The following is a 16,289-nucleotide window of genomic DNA, read 5'->3' on the forward strand; positions in this document are numbered from 1 at the left end:
CAACAATATAACCCCAGGAGAGGGATGGCCAATAAGCAATCAGAGTTCAGTGCAGTAGATGCAAAGGCTGAAATGTGCACTGGGAGCCATGGAATGGAGAGGAGGGACACCTCAGCCCAGAAGCAAGAGACCAGGGAATGCCTCCAGTGGAAACTGAGCCTCAGGCAGGGGAAGGGCTTGCAACAGAGAACATCGCCATTCAGGTGGCAAGAGCACGGGTTTCAAGGAGGAGCTATGGGGGAGAAGAGTCTGGAGAAATAGGGAGGGAGCAGATCTTCAAGGGCTGGCGGTGTTCCCTGTGGCATTTGGAAGGAAATGAGAAGCATTGACAGGTGGTATGTGTGTGTATGTATGCATGTGTGTAAAATGAGGAAACAGTGATAGATTTCTGTTTTAGAGAGTTTACTCCAGTGGGAGAGTGAAGGATAGAGTGGAGAGAAGTGACACTGGAAACAAAGCAACCAATCTGGAAACCCAGGTGATTCAGGAATCCAGGACATAAATAGATGACGAAGACCTACACTGGGGAGCAGTGGAGGGACTGGAGATAGGGGATAAGGAGAGGGACCGGGGAAACATTTGGAAGATAAAACACCTCGGTGCCTAACTGGACAGGAAGGGGAATGGAGAGGATTGGGTCTGTGATGATGAACAGTTTTCTGATGTTGGACCAATCGTACTTATTAGGGACCATTCCCCCTAAAATGGTTTGCCTTCCCTAAGGAGAGCTCAAAACAACCCACTGGCATGCCAGGAGATGTAGCAGAATTCCATTTACCCTTTTCTCGGTTTTTAAATTTCTATGTATATGTGTCTACAAAGTCGACAATAATACGGTTGTATGCTATACAATCTATAAATAAATGGTTATCAATATATTGTAGAGTGTGCTCAAACATTTTATTATGATCAAAAAACTTGGGGACTGAGTGCAGGATTACAAAAGGAAAAAATTTGGTAGTTATGGGGAATTTTAGGTGCCTACAGAACATTTAGGCGGTAATTTCCAGTGGGCAATAAGGGTCTAGATCAGACAGGACTGTCCAATGGAGCTTTCTGTGATCATAGAAAAGTTCTAAATACGTACTGTTCAGTATGGTGGCCGGTAACCACTTACGGCCATTGAGCACTTAAAATGTGGTGAGTGCAACCGAGGAACTGAAATGTTTTATTTCGATAAATTTAAATTTATTTAAATAACAGCCGCATGTAGCTACCGGTTACCATATTAGAAAGGACAGATATAAAACTTAGGAGAGAGACCTGGGATCTCATTCATTAAGTGCTTCCACTGGCTAAGCATTTTACATACATTTTAAAGCAATGTGATCATCCCAACTACCCTTCTTTACTCTATCCTTTTAATAGTAAAAGTTTATATTGCAAAGAAGAGCACATTTGCTGTGAAATATGTGTAATTTATAGATATTCTTTATTGGTAGATATTTATGCATCTTTTACAACCAAGCACCAATTTTATTTTCTTTTTCTTTCAGGTGGCTGGCTCTGTTGGAGATTCAAATATTTATTATTTTAATATTGTATTATTATGACTGTAGTCTTCTAGACCCATTGCCAAGACAGGTAAGTGTTTTCAGAATTTTGAATAGCATGACTTTCAAATTTGATATAAACTCTAACTCTTTGGTTTTCATTACTGGGGATGAGCTGACTGATTTCCTCACTTAGACTCATCTTAACAGATGATCTCTGCAGACTGAGAAGATACTCCCTTAATTCCAGGTCAATTCTATGTGCCCCATTATCACAAGACCAGGACCTAATAGTAGCATTTCCACCACTTAGTGTTAGGAGCTCCTCAATGAATTTGCCAATTTTAACCCTTTTCCCAGGGTAAAATAGACATGGCCTTGATGTTGGGCTTGTTTCCCTAGAAAGGCATGTCTCTGGGTCCAAAAGCGAACCGTGAGTTTTGGAGGCAAGTCAGAACCCTTAGTCCATTTGGAAAGCAATGGCACAAAGGAAATTAGCCCACAGTAGAAACAGTGAACATAAATGAAAAGGCCATGACCTTTTCTGACCTCTGACCATTGGATATCTCAATCATTTAACTCCTCTGTGTTGCTATAGTTCTGTTCTCTTAGACCAATGGCCCTCAAACTGGTGTGAGCATCAGAATTACCTGGGATGGGGGGTTGTAAGAACATGGAATCCTGGGCCCTAGCCATAGAGTTCTTGATGAGTATATCTAGGGAGGGGCTTGAGAATTTCTATTTCTGACAAGTTCTGGGTACTGCTGATGCCTCACTTTGAGGACCACTGTCCTAGGAAACAAGGGAAAGTTCCATTTAATTCCAAATGTTTGGAAGTCCCTTTGAAAACTCTGGATAAAAAGGTGTTATTTAAACTGAGGGTGAAGTGGAGACATTAAGTACTGCAACCTCAGGGCTATTCACATAGCATTTTGTGCTATGATTTACTCTTGATTATTAAGGGCTAATATATGGAGGGATAAACTCTTGGGTGACATTTCAGTAGAAATTCTGTAAGTGTATAAATGACACAGAAAATATTATATTACTCACAAATATGCACATTTCAGCACTTTGCCTTGATTTCTTTTACACTTCTATTTTGAGTACGAGCAACCGTGATAAAGAGCTCTCAAAATCTGATGATGAAAGGGAAATCAAAACACCCTTCACAAAGGTTTTCCTCTGAGTACAGTTTTGTTGGCAAAATGAAGATTGAGGCCAGGATTTACAGGCACCAAATACTAGTTTCTGGTCCTCCGAGTTAGATGTCACAGTTTTGCCCACGACTGACTCAGCATCTAACTATTTTCCCACCAGCAAGAAGACACAGGAATGCCTTTTCACATTAGAAGGATGTCATTTGTCAAAACCATGTGACACCAAACTCTGGAGATCAGTCATTTTGACCAGATCCTTAGGCAGGATTTTTCCCAGCACTTTCTTCCTAGCTAGGAATTCTATTAGTTGTATTTATTATACTTTTTTTAATTTTAATTTTTTTTGAAGATATTCGCCATGTATTTCTTCTTTAGGTCTTTCTTTTTTAAAATTTATTTATTTTTATATTTATTTTTGGCTGTGTTGGGTCTTCATTTCTGTGCGAGGGCTTTCTCTAGTTGCGGCAAGCAGGGGCCACTCTTCATCGCGGTGCGCGGGCCTCTCACTATCACGGCCTCTCTTGTTGCGGAGCACAGGCTCCAGACGCACAGGCTCAGTAGTTGTGGCTCACGGGCTTAGTTGCTCCGCGGCATGTGGGATCTTCCCGGACTAGGGCTCGAACCCATGTCCCCTGCATTAGCAGGCAGATTCTCAACCACTGCGCCACCAGGGAAGCCCCTATACTTTTTTTAAAAAACATACATCCTATTTCTGTTTGGACCCTACTAAGAATATTTTTCAAAGAAATGTTACTTCAGTTTGTAAAAAATACAAGTCTGAGAGAATTCTCATCTCAAAGGGCATTTCATGTCACAGTTTCTATTTTAGAAAGATCAATTAAAATTATTTAATTATTGGACTTATGTTACCAAGTTGTGAAGAAAGCAGGTGATCAAAAAATACAAGAAATGACCTTCCAATTACCAGGCTCTTGTAGGAGGGGGATGAGTTGCCAGGGCATGTTCCAGACACTGTGTTGTCAAGTGCAGGGAAATCACAGGACTTGGAAACCAGCTCCCCCAAAGGAATATACTTGCCACAAGAGCAAAACCCCACACACATTCGCCCCTTGTTCATAACCAAGACATAACATAACGTATCAAGAACATCTGGAACCACAAAAGATCCTTATGGAAAATTGTGATCTTAGGTCCCCTGTAATAGTGGTTCGCACCACCAACACCATGTTGTCTTATGAACATCTATAACATGTGGCATAGAGGTCTCACCCAGCGATTATACATGAAGTGTCACAGATTGGGGGCCAGGAATGTAGAAAGAGCTTTTATTAAAGGGTATCCTCTTTATCCGGATATAAAGTGAAAGGTGGGTGGCAGGCCCATAGCACTGGGGTATGTGAAACTGTGAAGAGGCTGCTATTAGAATAAGGGAATTGCCTCCTTTGCTGTCCCTTGAACGGAAGGCTAAAATTGATGCTTGCCATGGAGAACTCATCAAGCAAAACCTTCCAGTCTTCCAAACCTAAACTCTGTACGTTTCAGGAACAATCACATTGAATAAACTTTAGGTCCAAACTGTTGGCTTATGTCCCTTAACTTCTATATTTTCTGCATTTCTGCTTTTAGAGTTCTCTCCATTTGGTGGGTGTCCAACAGCCGGAAGGACAATGCCGAATTCAGTTTAAACAAAGAAAATGACGTCTGCTGGGCCTAAGGAGGGCCAAGGCCTTCTTGGAGGAGTGACTGCCCCCCATCCTCTAGCCTGGCAGCACCGAGACCTGAGTTTGACTGAAACGTATCACTTAATTTTGTTTAAGGATTTAGTTCAAGACAAGGTCCAGATGGGATGTGTGTTTGGTATTCTTGGTAGACCAAGAATCTGACATCACTCTATATCTATTGATATAGAGACCCCAATACAGGGTTTGTAGAAAATGTTTCCATGATCCAAAAAAGAGGCACTTATTAAGAAGTTGGAATTTGGTTTCATGCATTACTGTATCAAAACTTTAAATAGAAATAATGTCACTTGAATGAAAATTTTACTATATTAAATTTACTGTGAAGACGACATACTTAAACTTCTATTTTGCAAAAGGCTAAAAGTCTTAGACTCTAAAAAGTATTAAATAATGATTTCTGGAGATTTTCTATTTTTCTTAATATGATTCTTAACTCTAGCAATTGAAATTCTTAAACCGCTATTAATATAACTCTTTATTCAACATGTCTAACACTAAAAGTATGAATAATATGATAGCTTTCTAACACCTGTGAGGTCAGAGATCATGTCTGACACTCATTTCTACACTCAGCTATGCCTAGGACAGCACCTTCTCTATAGGACATATCCAATATATGTTATGTTGATTGGTGTACTGATTTGTATTTTAGTTAAGATAAAAGGACTCCTTTGACTCAAGGTGTTTGTAATTGTAGTTTGAGATAATATTTTTCCTAATTTATAGAAACTCAAATTAAATGATGTGTCAAGGCAAATAACAACTTTTCAATCTATTACTTAAGACTTTTGCCTGAAACACTTACTATGAAATCCAAAAAAGAAATCCTATCATGTTCGGGGAAAATATATGATACTAATAACAGCATGATCGATGATGTCATGATTTATCCTCTAACAGTCAATGAAATGCCGCCTGCCTCCTTGATTTCACAGTAAGTAAGTTTTGGAGTGCATGTTGTCCTCTGGATTATTTGCTCCCCTGTGCGAGAATTATCTGGTGGGGTTGATAACGATTGCTTAGTCATCTATTTCCTACCAACGAGCAGATGACTCCCTAGGAGAAAATTAAGTACTTTGGAATGCATTAACTCTCCGGGACTGATACAGTGATTTTGAAGCTTAGCTAGCAGTTTACAGCGTAGCTTAGCAGGCGCGGAGGTCTGGAGACTGAAGGGGCTAAAGAAAGCAGTTTAGAATCCACAGGAGATCCGAGAACGGCAGACAACTACCTGGCCCGTTCTTCTAAATATGGCAGGTGTGTTCCCAGGGAAGCCTTGCCCTCCCCCAAGCAGCTGAGGCCCACAGCCATACACTGTATTTGCAAATAATAAACACTTGAGTTGAATTTGCAGACCCTCAGGGCAGTGTTTATTTCCTTATTATTGCTTGGTAAGGATGAACCTTAGCTGACAAGTTCATGCACTTTAAACAAAACAGTGCAGATGCAGGAAGTCTACTGACCTTTGAAATGATACATGGTGAGATGAATATACTTGGAGGTCCCTATTTCTTTTTATTTCCCTAGCCTGGGTTTCTATATTATGTATATTAATATAATGTATATTCATATATATATGTAAAAATACATACATTGGTATACATTTATATGTGTTAACTTGAGTTTTCCAGAAAGCAGAGTCTGAGACAGACTTGTGTGCAGTGCAGATAGTTGACTTGAGACGTGCTCCCAGGCGGCAGAAATAAGGGATCGGAAAGAATACACCATAATTGAGTTACGTTATCAAGGTAGATGTCCTAGTCCCTATTTCAGAGGACAAGCAATGAGGGGTGGGGGGACCATGTTCAAGTGTGGGCACGTGAGGGGTGGCTGGAGCGCTGGTTAGGTGACGAGCATGGAATTCTCAGTGTAGTTTTGATCATGTTTTAATACAAATGTGAGATCACCTATATGCAGAACATCCTTGTGCAGGTAGCCATCATGGCATGTGTAATAATTAATAGTAACCCTCTTTCTTCTCTTGTCCCCCAACAGGCAGGGGCACAAATTATAACTTCATTTTTACCTGGCAGCCTGAAACAAGGAAGAGTTCACGTATTTACTGACAGAATTGCAGAACTAAATGGTGGTGCCCTTGGAAACTTGTAATTAAAGCAGGAAATGGGGAAGGAGGGGCCATTAAAACTTAAATTAGGAAGTCACCTGCTGAAACGTAAGTGTAAGCGTTTAGTTAGAGTTTCGTACTCATTAAAAGGCATGTCCTTTCAGATTTTAATGTGGAAAAAAAAGGAAGTGTCTTAGTCTATTCAGGCTACTGTAACAAAATACCATAGACTGGGTGGCTTATAAACCACCGAAATTTATTCCTCACAGTTCTGAAGGTGGGGAAGACCAAGATCAAGGCGCCAGTATGGTTGAGTTCTACTAAGACCCTCTTCCTGGTATAGTCAGTCATTTCTCTATGTCCTCACGCGGTGGAAGGGGTGAGGGGTCTCTTATAAGAATAACCATCCCATTCATGAGGGCTCCACCCTCGTGACCTAATCGACTCCAAAAGGCCCCACCTCCTAAACCATCAACTTTGGGAGGATTCAACATGTGAACTTGGGGAAGGCACAAACATTCAGACCATAGCAGGAAGTAATCCTCCACAGTTACTTAACTTTCTAAGTAGAGTAGTAGAGGTCTAGCTATATATTTTGCTCTGAAGGAGGGCCCTGGACAGCACTTGGAAATGCAGATGAATCCTGCTCTTGGGGGCCCCCCATCTCTTGATGAAGCAGCCAGGAGCCTGGGATTGTCTCTGTGAGCATCCACACAGGAGTGGACCATGACACCTGGCTTTCATCAGCATAGCATCTTTTGTTTTCAAAAAGTTTTTAGAATAAATGTCTCCATATTTCTCCATTAATGTTGGGTTTGGGTAATTAAAATGAACTTATTAGAGTTTTGTTGTTAGTTTTTAAATCTTATTTTTTGGTATTTTAATTAATGGCTATGGGTGGTTACTGATAAGGGTACAACTTCTATAAACTATTTATTTTCCTGATAAGATGCCTATTACATTTCTAGAAACCAATAATATGAGCTTCTATCACTTGAGCAATTACTGTGAGTCAGGCACTTTGCTAAGCCCATTTCACTTACCCACTTTTATTCTCACAATAATCCGGTGTGTCAGGGTGGTTTCTGTTATTATCATCCCTGTTTTACAAATGACAGAAATCGAGCTTGGAGAGACTGGGTGACATACTTCAGGTCACCCAGCTAGGAAGTGGCAGAGGCAGGATTTGAACCCAGGGAGCCTGGCCCCAAAGCATGTCCTCGTAACACTAAATAGTGCTACATCCTTCTTAAAGAGAAAATTGTTACCCACAAGAGACAGCACCATTGACTTTGTTGTCATCATAATCTACACTCTGGGTTCTCTCTTAAGTCTTAGGGAAAAAGTGGCTAATTCGTTGTATAACCTACATTACAAATGGAAAAGGACTCCTGTTGTATGCCAGTTTCCTTCCTCCTCAGCTTCCTTCTCTGAAAGCCCCCAAATACCGCCCCCCTTGTGAGAATTATGCAGTAGACCAGCCTAGGATGAGACCTAGCAGATGTGAGAGGGGGCCATTCACTCTTTGAAGAAAAATCTCTGATAAAAATGCATCTTTTTAGTGAGGGCATATAAATGTAAATGTTGAACAAACGTTATAAATTCTAACGCTATATTCTAGCATGCACTGTCTATTCACAGCAATGAGCTTTTTTTTTTTTTTTTTGAGCAGTGTTTTACCTTGTTCCTTTACAAAAATAGCCCTAGTCATTAGAGACCCAGTAGGCCATAGAGTAAGGAATATATATGGATTTTTCTCTTCTGGCAGAGACAGGAACTAGATGAAATCTGAACAGTCTTAGTTCAAGCTTTGTCTTCAGGTGACTTGGAATTTGCAGAAGAAATAACCTTTGGGGAAGGTTATTAACTCATGTAAGAGATGTTGAACAATTATTTTGAAAAGCACTTAAGGGAAGGGGAGTGATGTTTACTTCAGATGCCTGTAGACTCCCCTTTGATTTTTATTGCTGTCGTTGCTGGAGGGGAACATGTTAGAATCATAATACAGAAGGAGAGAGATCAGCCTAACATCCTGGCTTTGCTGCTTAAGAAGCTGAAATCCAAGTGGGAGAAATGTCATGTTATGTGCACTTGTTCGATGTTCCATGACTAGCGAAGACAACCCTCTGGGTGAGGTGGTTTAAATGAATGATTCTTTGAAGACAGAAAAAATGGAACAAATGAGTAAATTCCCAACTTCTTTTGGCAGCAAAACTTTTCTTCCTACAACACATTAGTTTATAGATCTCCAGGACAAAAGCAGATTAAAGCTGATAGATCCAATTCAGCATTTAGTTGAGTATACTTCATTGTTTGCAGAATGCATTACACACCTCCGCAGAGCCCTAGGGGTCAAAGAAGCACATATTGAAAAACACTGAACTAGATAAACCTTGAATGTTAGGTGCTTCCCCAAATTTCGCAGTGTCTTGACAGTTTCACGGGGTCATGTGACCAATTTGGGCCAATGGGATATAAGTAGAATGATGAGTGGCGATTCCAAGCTGAAGAAGGACATCAGGATATATATTGTCTTTACTTCCCTCGTCCCCTGATGTTGCGATGGAGGAGACATGCAGCAACAAGAAGGCAGAGCCTCCATCAGCCTAAGACCCTGAGTGTCAGTGAGGAGGAGAGAGCCCTTCCCATTGTCTGCACTGGCTGTACAGCGTGAGCAAGAGACATGGATGTTTGCTAGCACAGCATAAATTAGCCTATCCGAACAGTCTCAGAAATGGAATTCTCTAGTTCCTGTTCTTTTTTTTTTTGCCTTTAGTCTTCTTTAATCTCATATCTTTCAGAGGAATACACAGTTCCAGCGTGCTGCATTCCAGCTCAAGGGTGGCAGTGGATTATACTAAACTGACTTCACGGATATGCTATGCAGTAACATTTTTTATGGTCGTAACACTGCAGTCAAAATTATATTTTGGCTGCTGTCCTTTATTTTCTGAGCAATCAATTGGCTTATTAAATAGAAGAGGGTTCCCACACAAAATAATTTCTAAGTGAGTCACATAGGTTATTAACTCGTGTAAGAGACGTTAAACAATAACAACCAGTTATGTTGAGCACCTTCTGTGTACGAGGCAATTATAGGGAATAGAGCGTAGAGGTTCTGTATAGAAAATCTGATATCCAATAACTTGCATTCAAAATCCAACTGCACTATTTTCTGATTGTGAGGCTTTTTGCAAGTTACTCCTCTCCTTAAGCCTCGGGACTACAGTGAAGCAAATAAGGCCCACTCTTTAAGGTTGCTATGGCTTGAATTCGTACTCCAATACAAAGTCGAGCCATGCTAAGTACGGACCAAGTAACATAATATTATTGATTGGGTGACTTTAACCAACTCCATCATCAAGACCGAAATTTTCTTTCTGTTTTATAAAAAAAGTCTTATTAGATCACTAATAATTTCTTATGCAAAAGTGTAAGAACAGGAAAAATATTTAGTTCTATTAGAATATGTTGCTCGATTGAATGGTAATCAGGACTAGTATTTTAAATTGCTCTCTCCCTTCTTTTAATCACCTCAATATGAAATGTTTGTCTAAAAGCAACCATGGATTTATTCTTTCCCCTTCAATCTGTTAACCAGCCATTGTGTATTTAATTAATTTGGTTCATGGATTGCATTAAATATCTTCCATCACATCTAATGTAATATTCCTTATCTGTTCATTAACACATGAGTCTAACCATAGCAGAACTAACTAGTTTAACAGAGATTATTTTCTTCCACTTTTAAAAGTAAAGAAAATAGCAATTCAAAACTGGAACAAATCCAGTTGATGTCCAAAGCTCTCTGAAGTAGGGGATAGGTAGGAAACTATTGTATAAAAGAAAGAATAATTGTTGTGCTGTGGGAAGATACAAGTTCAAATTCTAGCTTTGTCCTTCAGTTTCGTATAATAATGAGCAAATCAGTTCAGATCTTTGAGCTTCAGTTTCTTCACGAGTTAAACATCATACTATACTCTTAATTCAGAAGACTATGTGTGGGACAGCTGGATTTTCACATGCAAAAGAATAAAGATGGACCCCTATCTCACACCATATACAAAAATAAGCTCAAAATGGAGCAAAGAACTAACTATAAGATCTAGAAAATTCCTAGAAAACATAGGTATAAATCTTCATTACCTTGGAGTAGGCAATGTTTTCTTAGATATGACACTAGAGGCACATACAACAGGATAAACTGGACATCATCAAAATTAAAAACATCTTTGCCTCAAAGGACACCATCAAGAAAGTGAAAAGTGTGCTATGTGTGCTGTGCTATGGTGTGAATATGTGTGTCCATTCCCCCCACCCAAATTCATAGGTTAAAAACCTAATGCCCAAGGTGACGATATTAGGAGGTGGGGCTTTGGGGAGGTAATTAGCTTCACGAGGGCAGAGCCCTTGTGAATGAGATTAGTGCCCTTTATAAAGTGCCTCTTATAAAAGAGGCTCCAGAGAGCTCCCTCACCCCCTTCCACCATGTGAGGACACAGGGAGAAGTCAGCCATGCGCCATCCAGAGGACAGCCGTACTGGCACCCTGATCCCAGACTTCCAGCCTCCAGAACTGTGAGAGATAAATTTCTGTTGTTTATAAACCACTCAACTTATAGTATTTTGTTCTAGCGACCAAATGGACTAATACAAGATCAGAGAAAATTCTGCAAATCGTACATCTGAATGGGGACTTGTACCTAGAATACATAAGAACTATTCCAACTCAATAATAAAAAGACAACCCATTTTAAAAGTGAGCAAATTATCTGAATAGACAGTTCTCTGATAAAGACATAAAAATAGCCAATAATTACATAAAAAGATACTCAGCATAACTGTCAGAGGAATGTAAATCAAAATAAAAATGAGATACTACTTCACACCCACCTGGATGGTTATCATCAGAATGACAAGTGTTAGGATATGGAGAAATTAGAATCCTCATAATGCTGACAGGAACGTAAAAGGTGCAGTTGCTTTGGGAAACAGTCTGGCAGTTCCTCAAGTGGTTAAGCACAGAGTTACCGTATGATCCAGAAAGTCCAGTCTCAGGTATATACCGAAGAGAATTGAAAACAGATGTTCAAACCAAAATTTTACGCAGATGTTTACAGCAGCACTATTCATAAGAGCCAAAACGTAGAAACCACCCAGATGTCCATCAACAGACGAATGGATAGATAAAATGTAGTATTTCCATACAACGGAATATTATTTGGCAATAAAAAGAAATGAAGTACTGATAAATGCTACAACATGGATGAACCTTGAAAAATTTACACTAAGTGAGATGCCAGACACAAAGGACTACATATTGTATGATACCATTTATATGAAATTTCCAGAAAAGGCAAATCCACAAAGAGAGTAGAGTAGTGTTTGCCTAGGGCTCTGGGGTATGGGGTGATTGAGCAAGTGATAGCTATAGGGCATAGGGTTTCTTTGGGAGAGTGATGAAAATGTTTTAAGTGGACTGTGGGATAGTTGCACAGCTCTGTGAACATACTAAAAGCCATGACACTTTACATGGGTGGCTCTGTGTTATGCCAATTATAGCTCAGTAAAGACTATTTTTAAAAGGCTATTACGGGGAATTCCTTGGTGGTCCAGTGGTTAGGACTCCACGCATTCACTGCTGAGTGCCTGGGTTCAATCCCTGGTCAGGGAACTAAGATTCCGCAAGATGTGTGGTGCAGCCGAAAAAAAGGAAAAAGGCTGTTGTGAAAAATAATCAGTATGATAAGCTTAACTCTTAGAACTCAAGGCCCAACATGCAACTTTTTAAATACTCTGTAAAGCATCACAATTCTTGATTCTGAGGCCCTGTTCTTTTGGGCCAGCTGTAAATTCTCTACGAATAATTAATTCGGAGGCCCTCTATCCTCCCAAGCTTCAGAGTAGAATTAGGGATGATATCTGGTGCTTAGAAAAATGGGCAAGTGCTCCTCGTCAGCAATGTTGTTGTCCACTGAAATCCCATAACTTCCTGCATTTTCTGTGCCTCGCTCAGCATGGCTAGGACTTTGGAGCCTGTGTTTCCTTCTGCCTGGACTCCCTGGGTCTCAGATCTCCATCAGACTCCGGTCCCCAGGACTCGGCCATCTCACCCCTCACCAGCCTAGGGACCAAGCTTCACTGTGGTGTCCCCGAAACTCAATTCTACTTGTTCTTAAAGAATTGGCCTTGATGGCTCATAAAACTCACAACCTAGCTAAATTTTAAGGACAGAAATGGCTTAAACTTAAAAAATTTCCAGGAAGTGATGAGAAAGAGTTACATTCCATTTTTCTGGTACAGCAAAGAAAAGAACAAAGAGAACAGTTGAATTGCTAGATTAGAGCATTCTGGAGGTTTATATATACCTTGATATAATGATACCATGAGTTACAGATAATAATAAGTTAATGCTAATAATAATAAACATACATTAATTGAGTCTCTGTGTTTGGCATGGTGTAAGCACTTTCCATGCTTTACCTTCTTCTGTCAAGAAGAACAAATAAGAGCGACACTCAGTAAGGAAATATTGATTTTGGGCCTCAGTTCCAAGAAATGTGACAAACTAATTCATAAAATAAGCATCCTGAAATTGTTTACAATACTTTATTGAGGACATTGGCTAAGACACCAGGGATGCTTGCTGTATAGTTGCTTACACTGGTGAAAATAGGAAAGAGCATTTTGCTTTTCAGTTCATTTACCCATCAAAAGAAATGGAAGCAGAGTTTTCACTTAAGAAAAAGAGCTTGCAAGGCAATGTTTTTCTTTGCAACCCTCGACAGAGATCATCCACTGTCTCATGGAGAGAGCCCAGGATAAAGAAGGGAGGGCCTTCCTGGACTGGACAGTGGGGCTTAGAAGCAAAAGCTCTAAAACTGAGTCCCAGTTGCACAGCTGAGTCATGCCTTCCGGGCCTTTTGTTCTCCTCTGCAGCATGAGAAGGCTGGCCTAGACTAGAGAAGCCACAAGACCCTCCACATGCCTCATGTCCTCTGATTGCTCTGCACACACGGTTGTGCAATAAACATTGCATTAGTAGGTGCCTATTAAAGGCAGACTTTGTGGAGTAAATAAGCCCCAGCTATAGGCCTTTCTGAATCTTTTGTCATAAAGGAGATGAAGGGCAAAATAGCTTGGAGCAGTGGGAAGAATCCTGACTCTAGGCTCAAACATCTCCGTCCCAGTTCTGGCTCATGCGTTTATGAGCTCTCTTACTCCTTGACCTCTCTTGGCCACAGTTTCCTAGCCTATAAAACAGGGATAATGATAATAGCTGCCTTACCCTAGTGTTTAGGACGATTCACTTTGTGAACTCCGTTGCCTATCAAGTATCATACAGTTACGAGATTCAACCATGATAAAGACATGTCTGGATCAACTTCCCCGCCCCTGTGCTTCAATTTTCACTGTAGCTCTCAGCACTGTTAGACCTAGGAAATGTCTAGCTGTCATTCCGGGGAAACTCAATTGTGCTTTTCTCCAGTAGCTGTAAGCACCGCCCTCTGCTTTTCCTGTCACAGTTGTCCTGACCCTTCCTTGCAGTTTCAGGCAAACAAGGCTCATATCTGAGCCCCACATACTTCATATTCTCCTCGGCCAGCTTGCTGTGAACAACTTCAGTTCTTTTCTAACTTAAATTTTCAAGGTTTCTATCTCCCCTTCTTTCTCTTGTGGAAGAGGCCACAGCGAATCCGGGAACCTTCTTCTCCACGAAAATGCTCTTTGTGGGGAGATAAAGACCAAAACCCAACATACAAGACAAAAAACCTTGTCTAGCCTCTGAGTTGCATTTTCAGCATTCTTTTCCCATGTAGTGTTAATTTGTCATCGGTCCAAAAGGAGAAACAAGTCCAAAATAAAAAAGTAAGGCATTATCCTCCACAGGTCAGGGTCTGAAACATAAATGGAGTACACTTCATAAAAATGTTTCTAGATGAGCCCCCAAACCACAATCCAATTTGAAAGACTCTACCTGTTGAGATTTTGCTGAGCTTTTCCTATATCATAATATGTCATGCAAGATGACTTCATGGAAAGCCAGAAACTACTTTTGAGGATATTCATCCATTCATTCATTCATCGGTTCACTCATTTATTCATCACCAAAAATGAACCAAGAGAGTGCCAGGCACTGGGCAAAAAAAAAAAGAGGGAGAGCCACACCCTGCCCTCAAGAATGTCCTTATTAGGAGTTAGACTGTCTCCCTCCCAAGAGCCCTTCTAATATGATGTATCTATTACAATCCTATGACATAGGTACTAACAGTATCTTCATTTTTCGAAAGAGGAAACTGAGGCACAGAAGGGTTGAGTAATTTCCTACGTCACACAGGGAGGAGGCAGAGAGCCAGGATTCGGCCCAGGCATTTTGGATCCAGGACCTGTGCTACTAACTGTCTTAGCTTCCTCTTCCATAGTCAACTGTCAGTGCTTTCCCTCAAAGGAGTGAGTCACACAGAGTTTTCAGATAGTATGTTGAAGGCTTTCAAATCCCCGCACCTCTATCTAAACATCAGGTAGACAGTCATCTCTTCCAGTACTTTATAAGCCCAAACATATCTGAGACCTTTTAAATCTCATGCAGCAGTGTTGTGTACTAAGAGGATGGTTTCGTGCCTTTTTAGTTCTTACTTGAAAAATCTGTTTTCCCTAAATCTTTTCACACTTCCTATCACTGCCATCATTGGGAGGAAAAACATAATCAGAGGAAGGAGAATTAAACAGTAATAAAAAGCATTCACATTGTCTAGCTTGTTAGCCCTGTTATCAAGATGCTTCTGTGATTTCACGCTGAAAATATCTACCGAACTCCATCAACATTCCATGGACCCACAGGATCAATCTCCCGACTCAATGTGTGATAGACGGCAAGTGTCGTAAATGCTGCAAAATCTGGATACGTTTCCAACAAAACAGCTACCAGTCAGCAATGACTAGCATTTATAAGGCTTGAGAGTGTAGCTGGGGGGTGGGGGGGAAGCACATTCAACCTTATTCTCCCAGGCAACTAGTTTCTATTAAATATTTTTCCTATCAGTATATTTCACCTGTCTTTTCAACAGTCATCCATTGCCATAATTGAGAAGATTTTTATCTAAGAAGAAAAGAATGGATCAATATTAGGCAAGCTAATGAAATAAAACATCACTTTGATAGACCAAATATGAGGAAAAAATGAACCATCTCAATGGATTTTGAAAAGGCATTCAATACTATTATTTCCATTATTGATTTAAATAAATTATTTTAAATTAAGAAAAGTGTAAAATAACTCATTGATAATTTTTATACTGATTACATGCTGAAATGATAATATTTTGGGTACCTTGGGTTAAATAAAATATATTTTTAAAATTAAAAAAAAACAGTCATCCATTACCCCCACCAACACATACACACACACACACACACACACACACACACACACACACACACACACACAGAGAGATACACCACATCTTACTGGGACTTTCTGAAATATAGGGCATGCACCCTTATTATGAGATTAAATGAATACATTTAAAAGCAGAAAATGATAGAAAATAATAGACCCTCACTAACCTCAGTGGATGCTGAAATAACTGCTGCTATCAAAATCCAAGAGTGGCTGAAGAGTTGTGTCACCCCTCAGTGGTGGGCATCAAATCCACGTCTTCTAGAACGCAAGGGAAGTTCTATCATCTGAAGCTGCCCTCAGCCTTTTTTAATGTTGTGATCCACGTCTTCTTTCATGCTGGAAAGGCAAAAGTAGGAACTGCAGAGCCCTTGCTTTGTGTCTTTTCCCTTCATACAAGTGCCTCTTTCTGTTATCTCTGGTTTTCCTTTGCTGAGCCATTTCCAATCTCCACTGACACCTTCAGAAA

The 16,289-nt window shown here is 40.2% G+C and overlaps 1 protein-coding gene and 1 long non-coding RNA gene across 4 annotated transcripts in view; one reads left to right on the forward strand and one right to left on the reverse strand.

Annotated features, from left to right (window-relative positions):
* CYP39A1 (cytochrome P450 family 39 subfamily A member 1) overlaps positions 1–4,758 on the forward strand; it is a 67,026-nt gene extending 62,268 nt beyond the window's left edge. For all 3 annotated transcript variants that reach the window (XM_067752768.1, XM_067752767.1, XM_067752766.1), the window contains 2 exons: positions 1,497–1,584; positions 4,241–4,758. In XM_067752768.1, the coding sequence (XP_067608869.1) occupies positions 1,497–1,584; positions 4,241–4,312 (160 nt within the window). In that variant the 3' untranslated portion in view covers positions 4,313–4,758. The remainder of the gene's footprint in view (positions 1–1,496; positions 1,585–4,240) is intronic.
* Positions 4,759–8,555: 3,797 nt separating this feature from the next.
* Positions 8,556–11,710, reverse strand: LOC137231914 (uncharacterized). The gene is made up of 2 exons (XR_010946800.1): positions 11,314–11,710; positions 8,556–8,766 (listed from the first exon to the last, which is right to left on the reverse strand). It is a non-coding gene; the product is annotated as an uncharacterized lncRNA (long non-coding RNA).
* Between the last annotated feature and the right edge of the window lie 4,579 nt (positions 11,711–16,289).

The sequence above is a fragment of the Pseudorca crassidens genome, chromosome 10 (assembly GCF_039906515.1).
Source record: "Pseudorca crassidens isolate mPseCra1 chromosome 10, mPseCra1.hap1, whole genome shotgun sequence".
Taxonomy (NCBI): Eukaryota; Metazoa; Chordata; class Mammalia; order Artiodactyla; family Delphinidae; genus Pseudorca; species Pseudorca crassidens.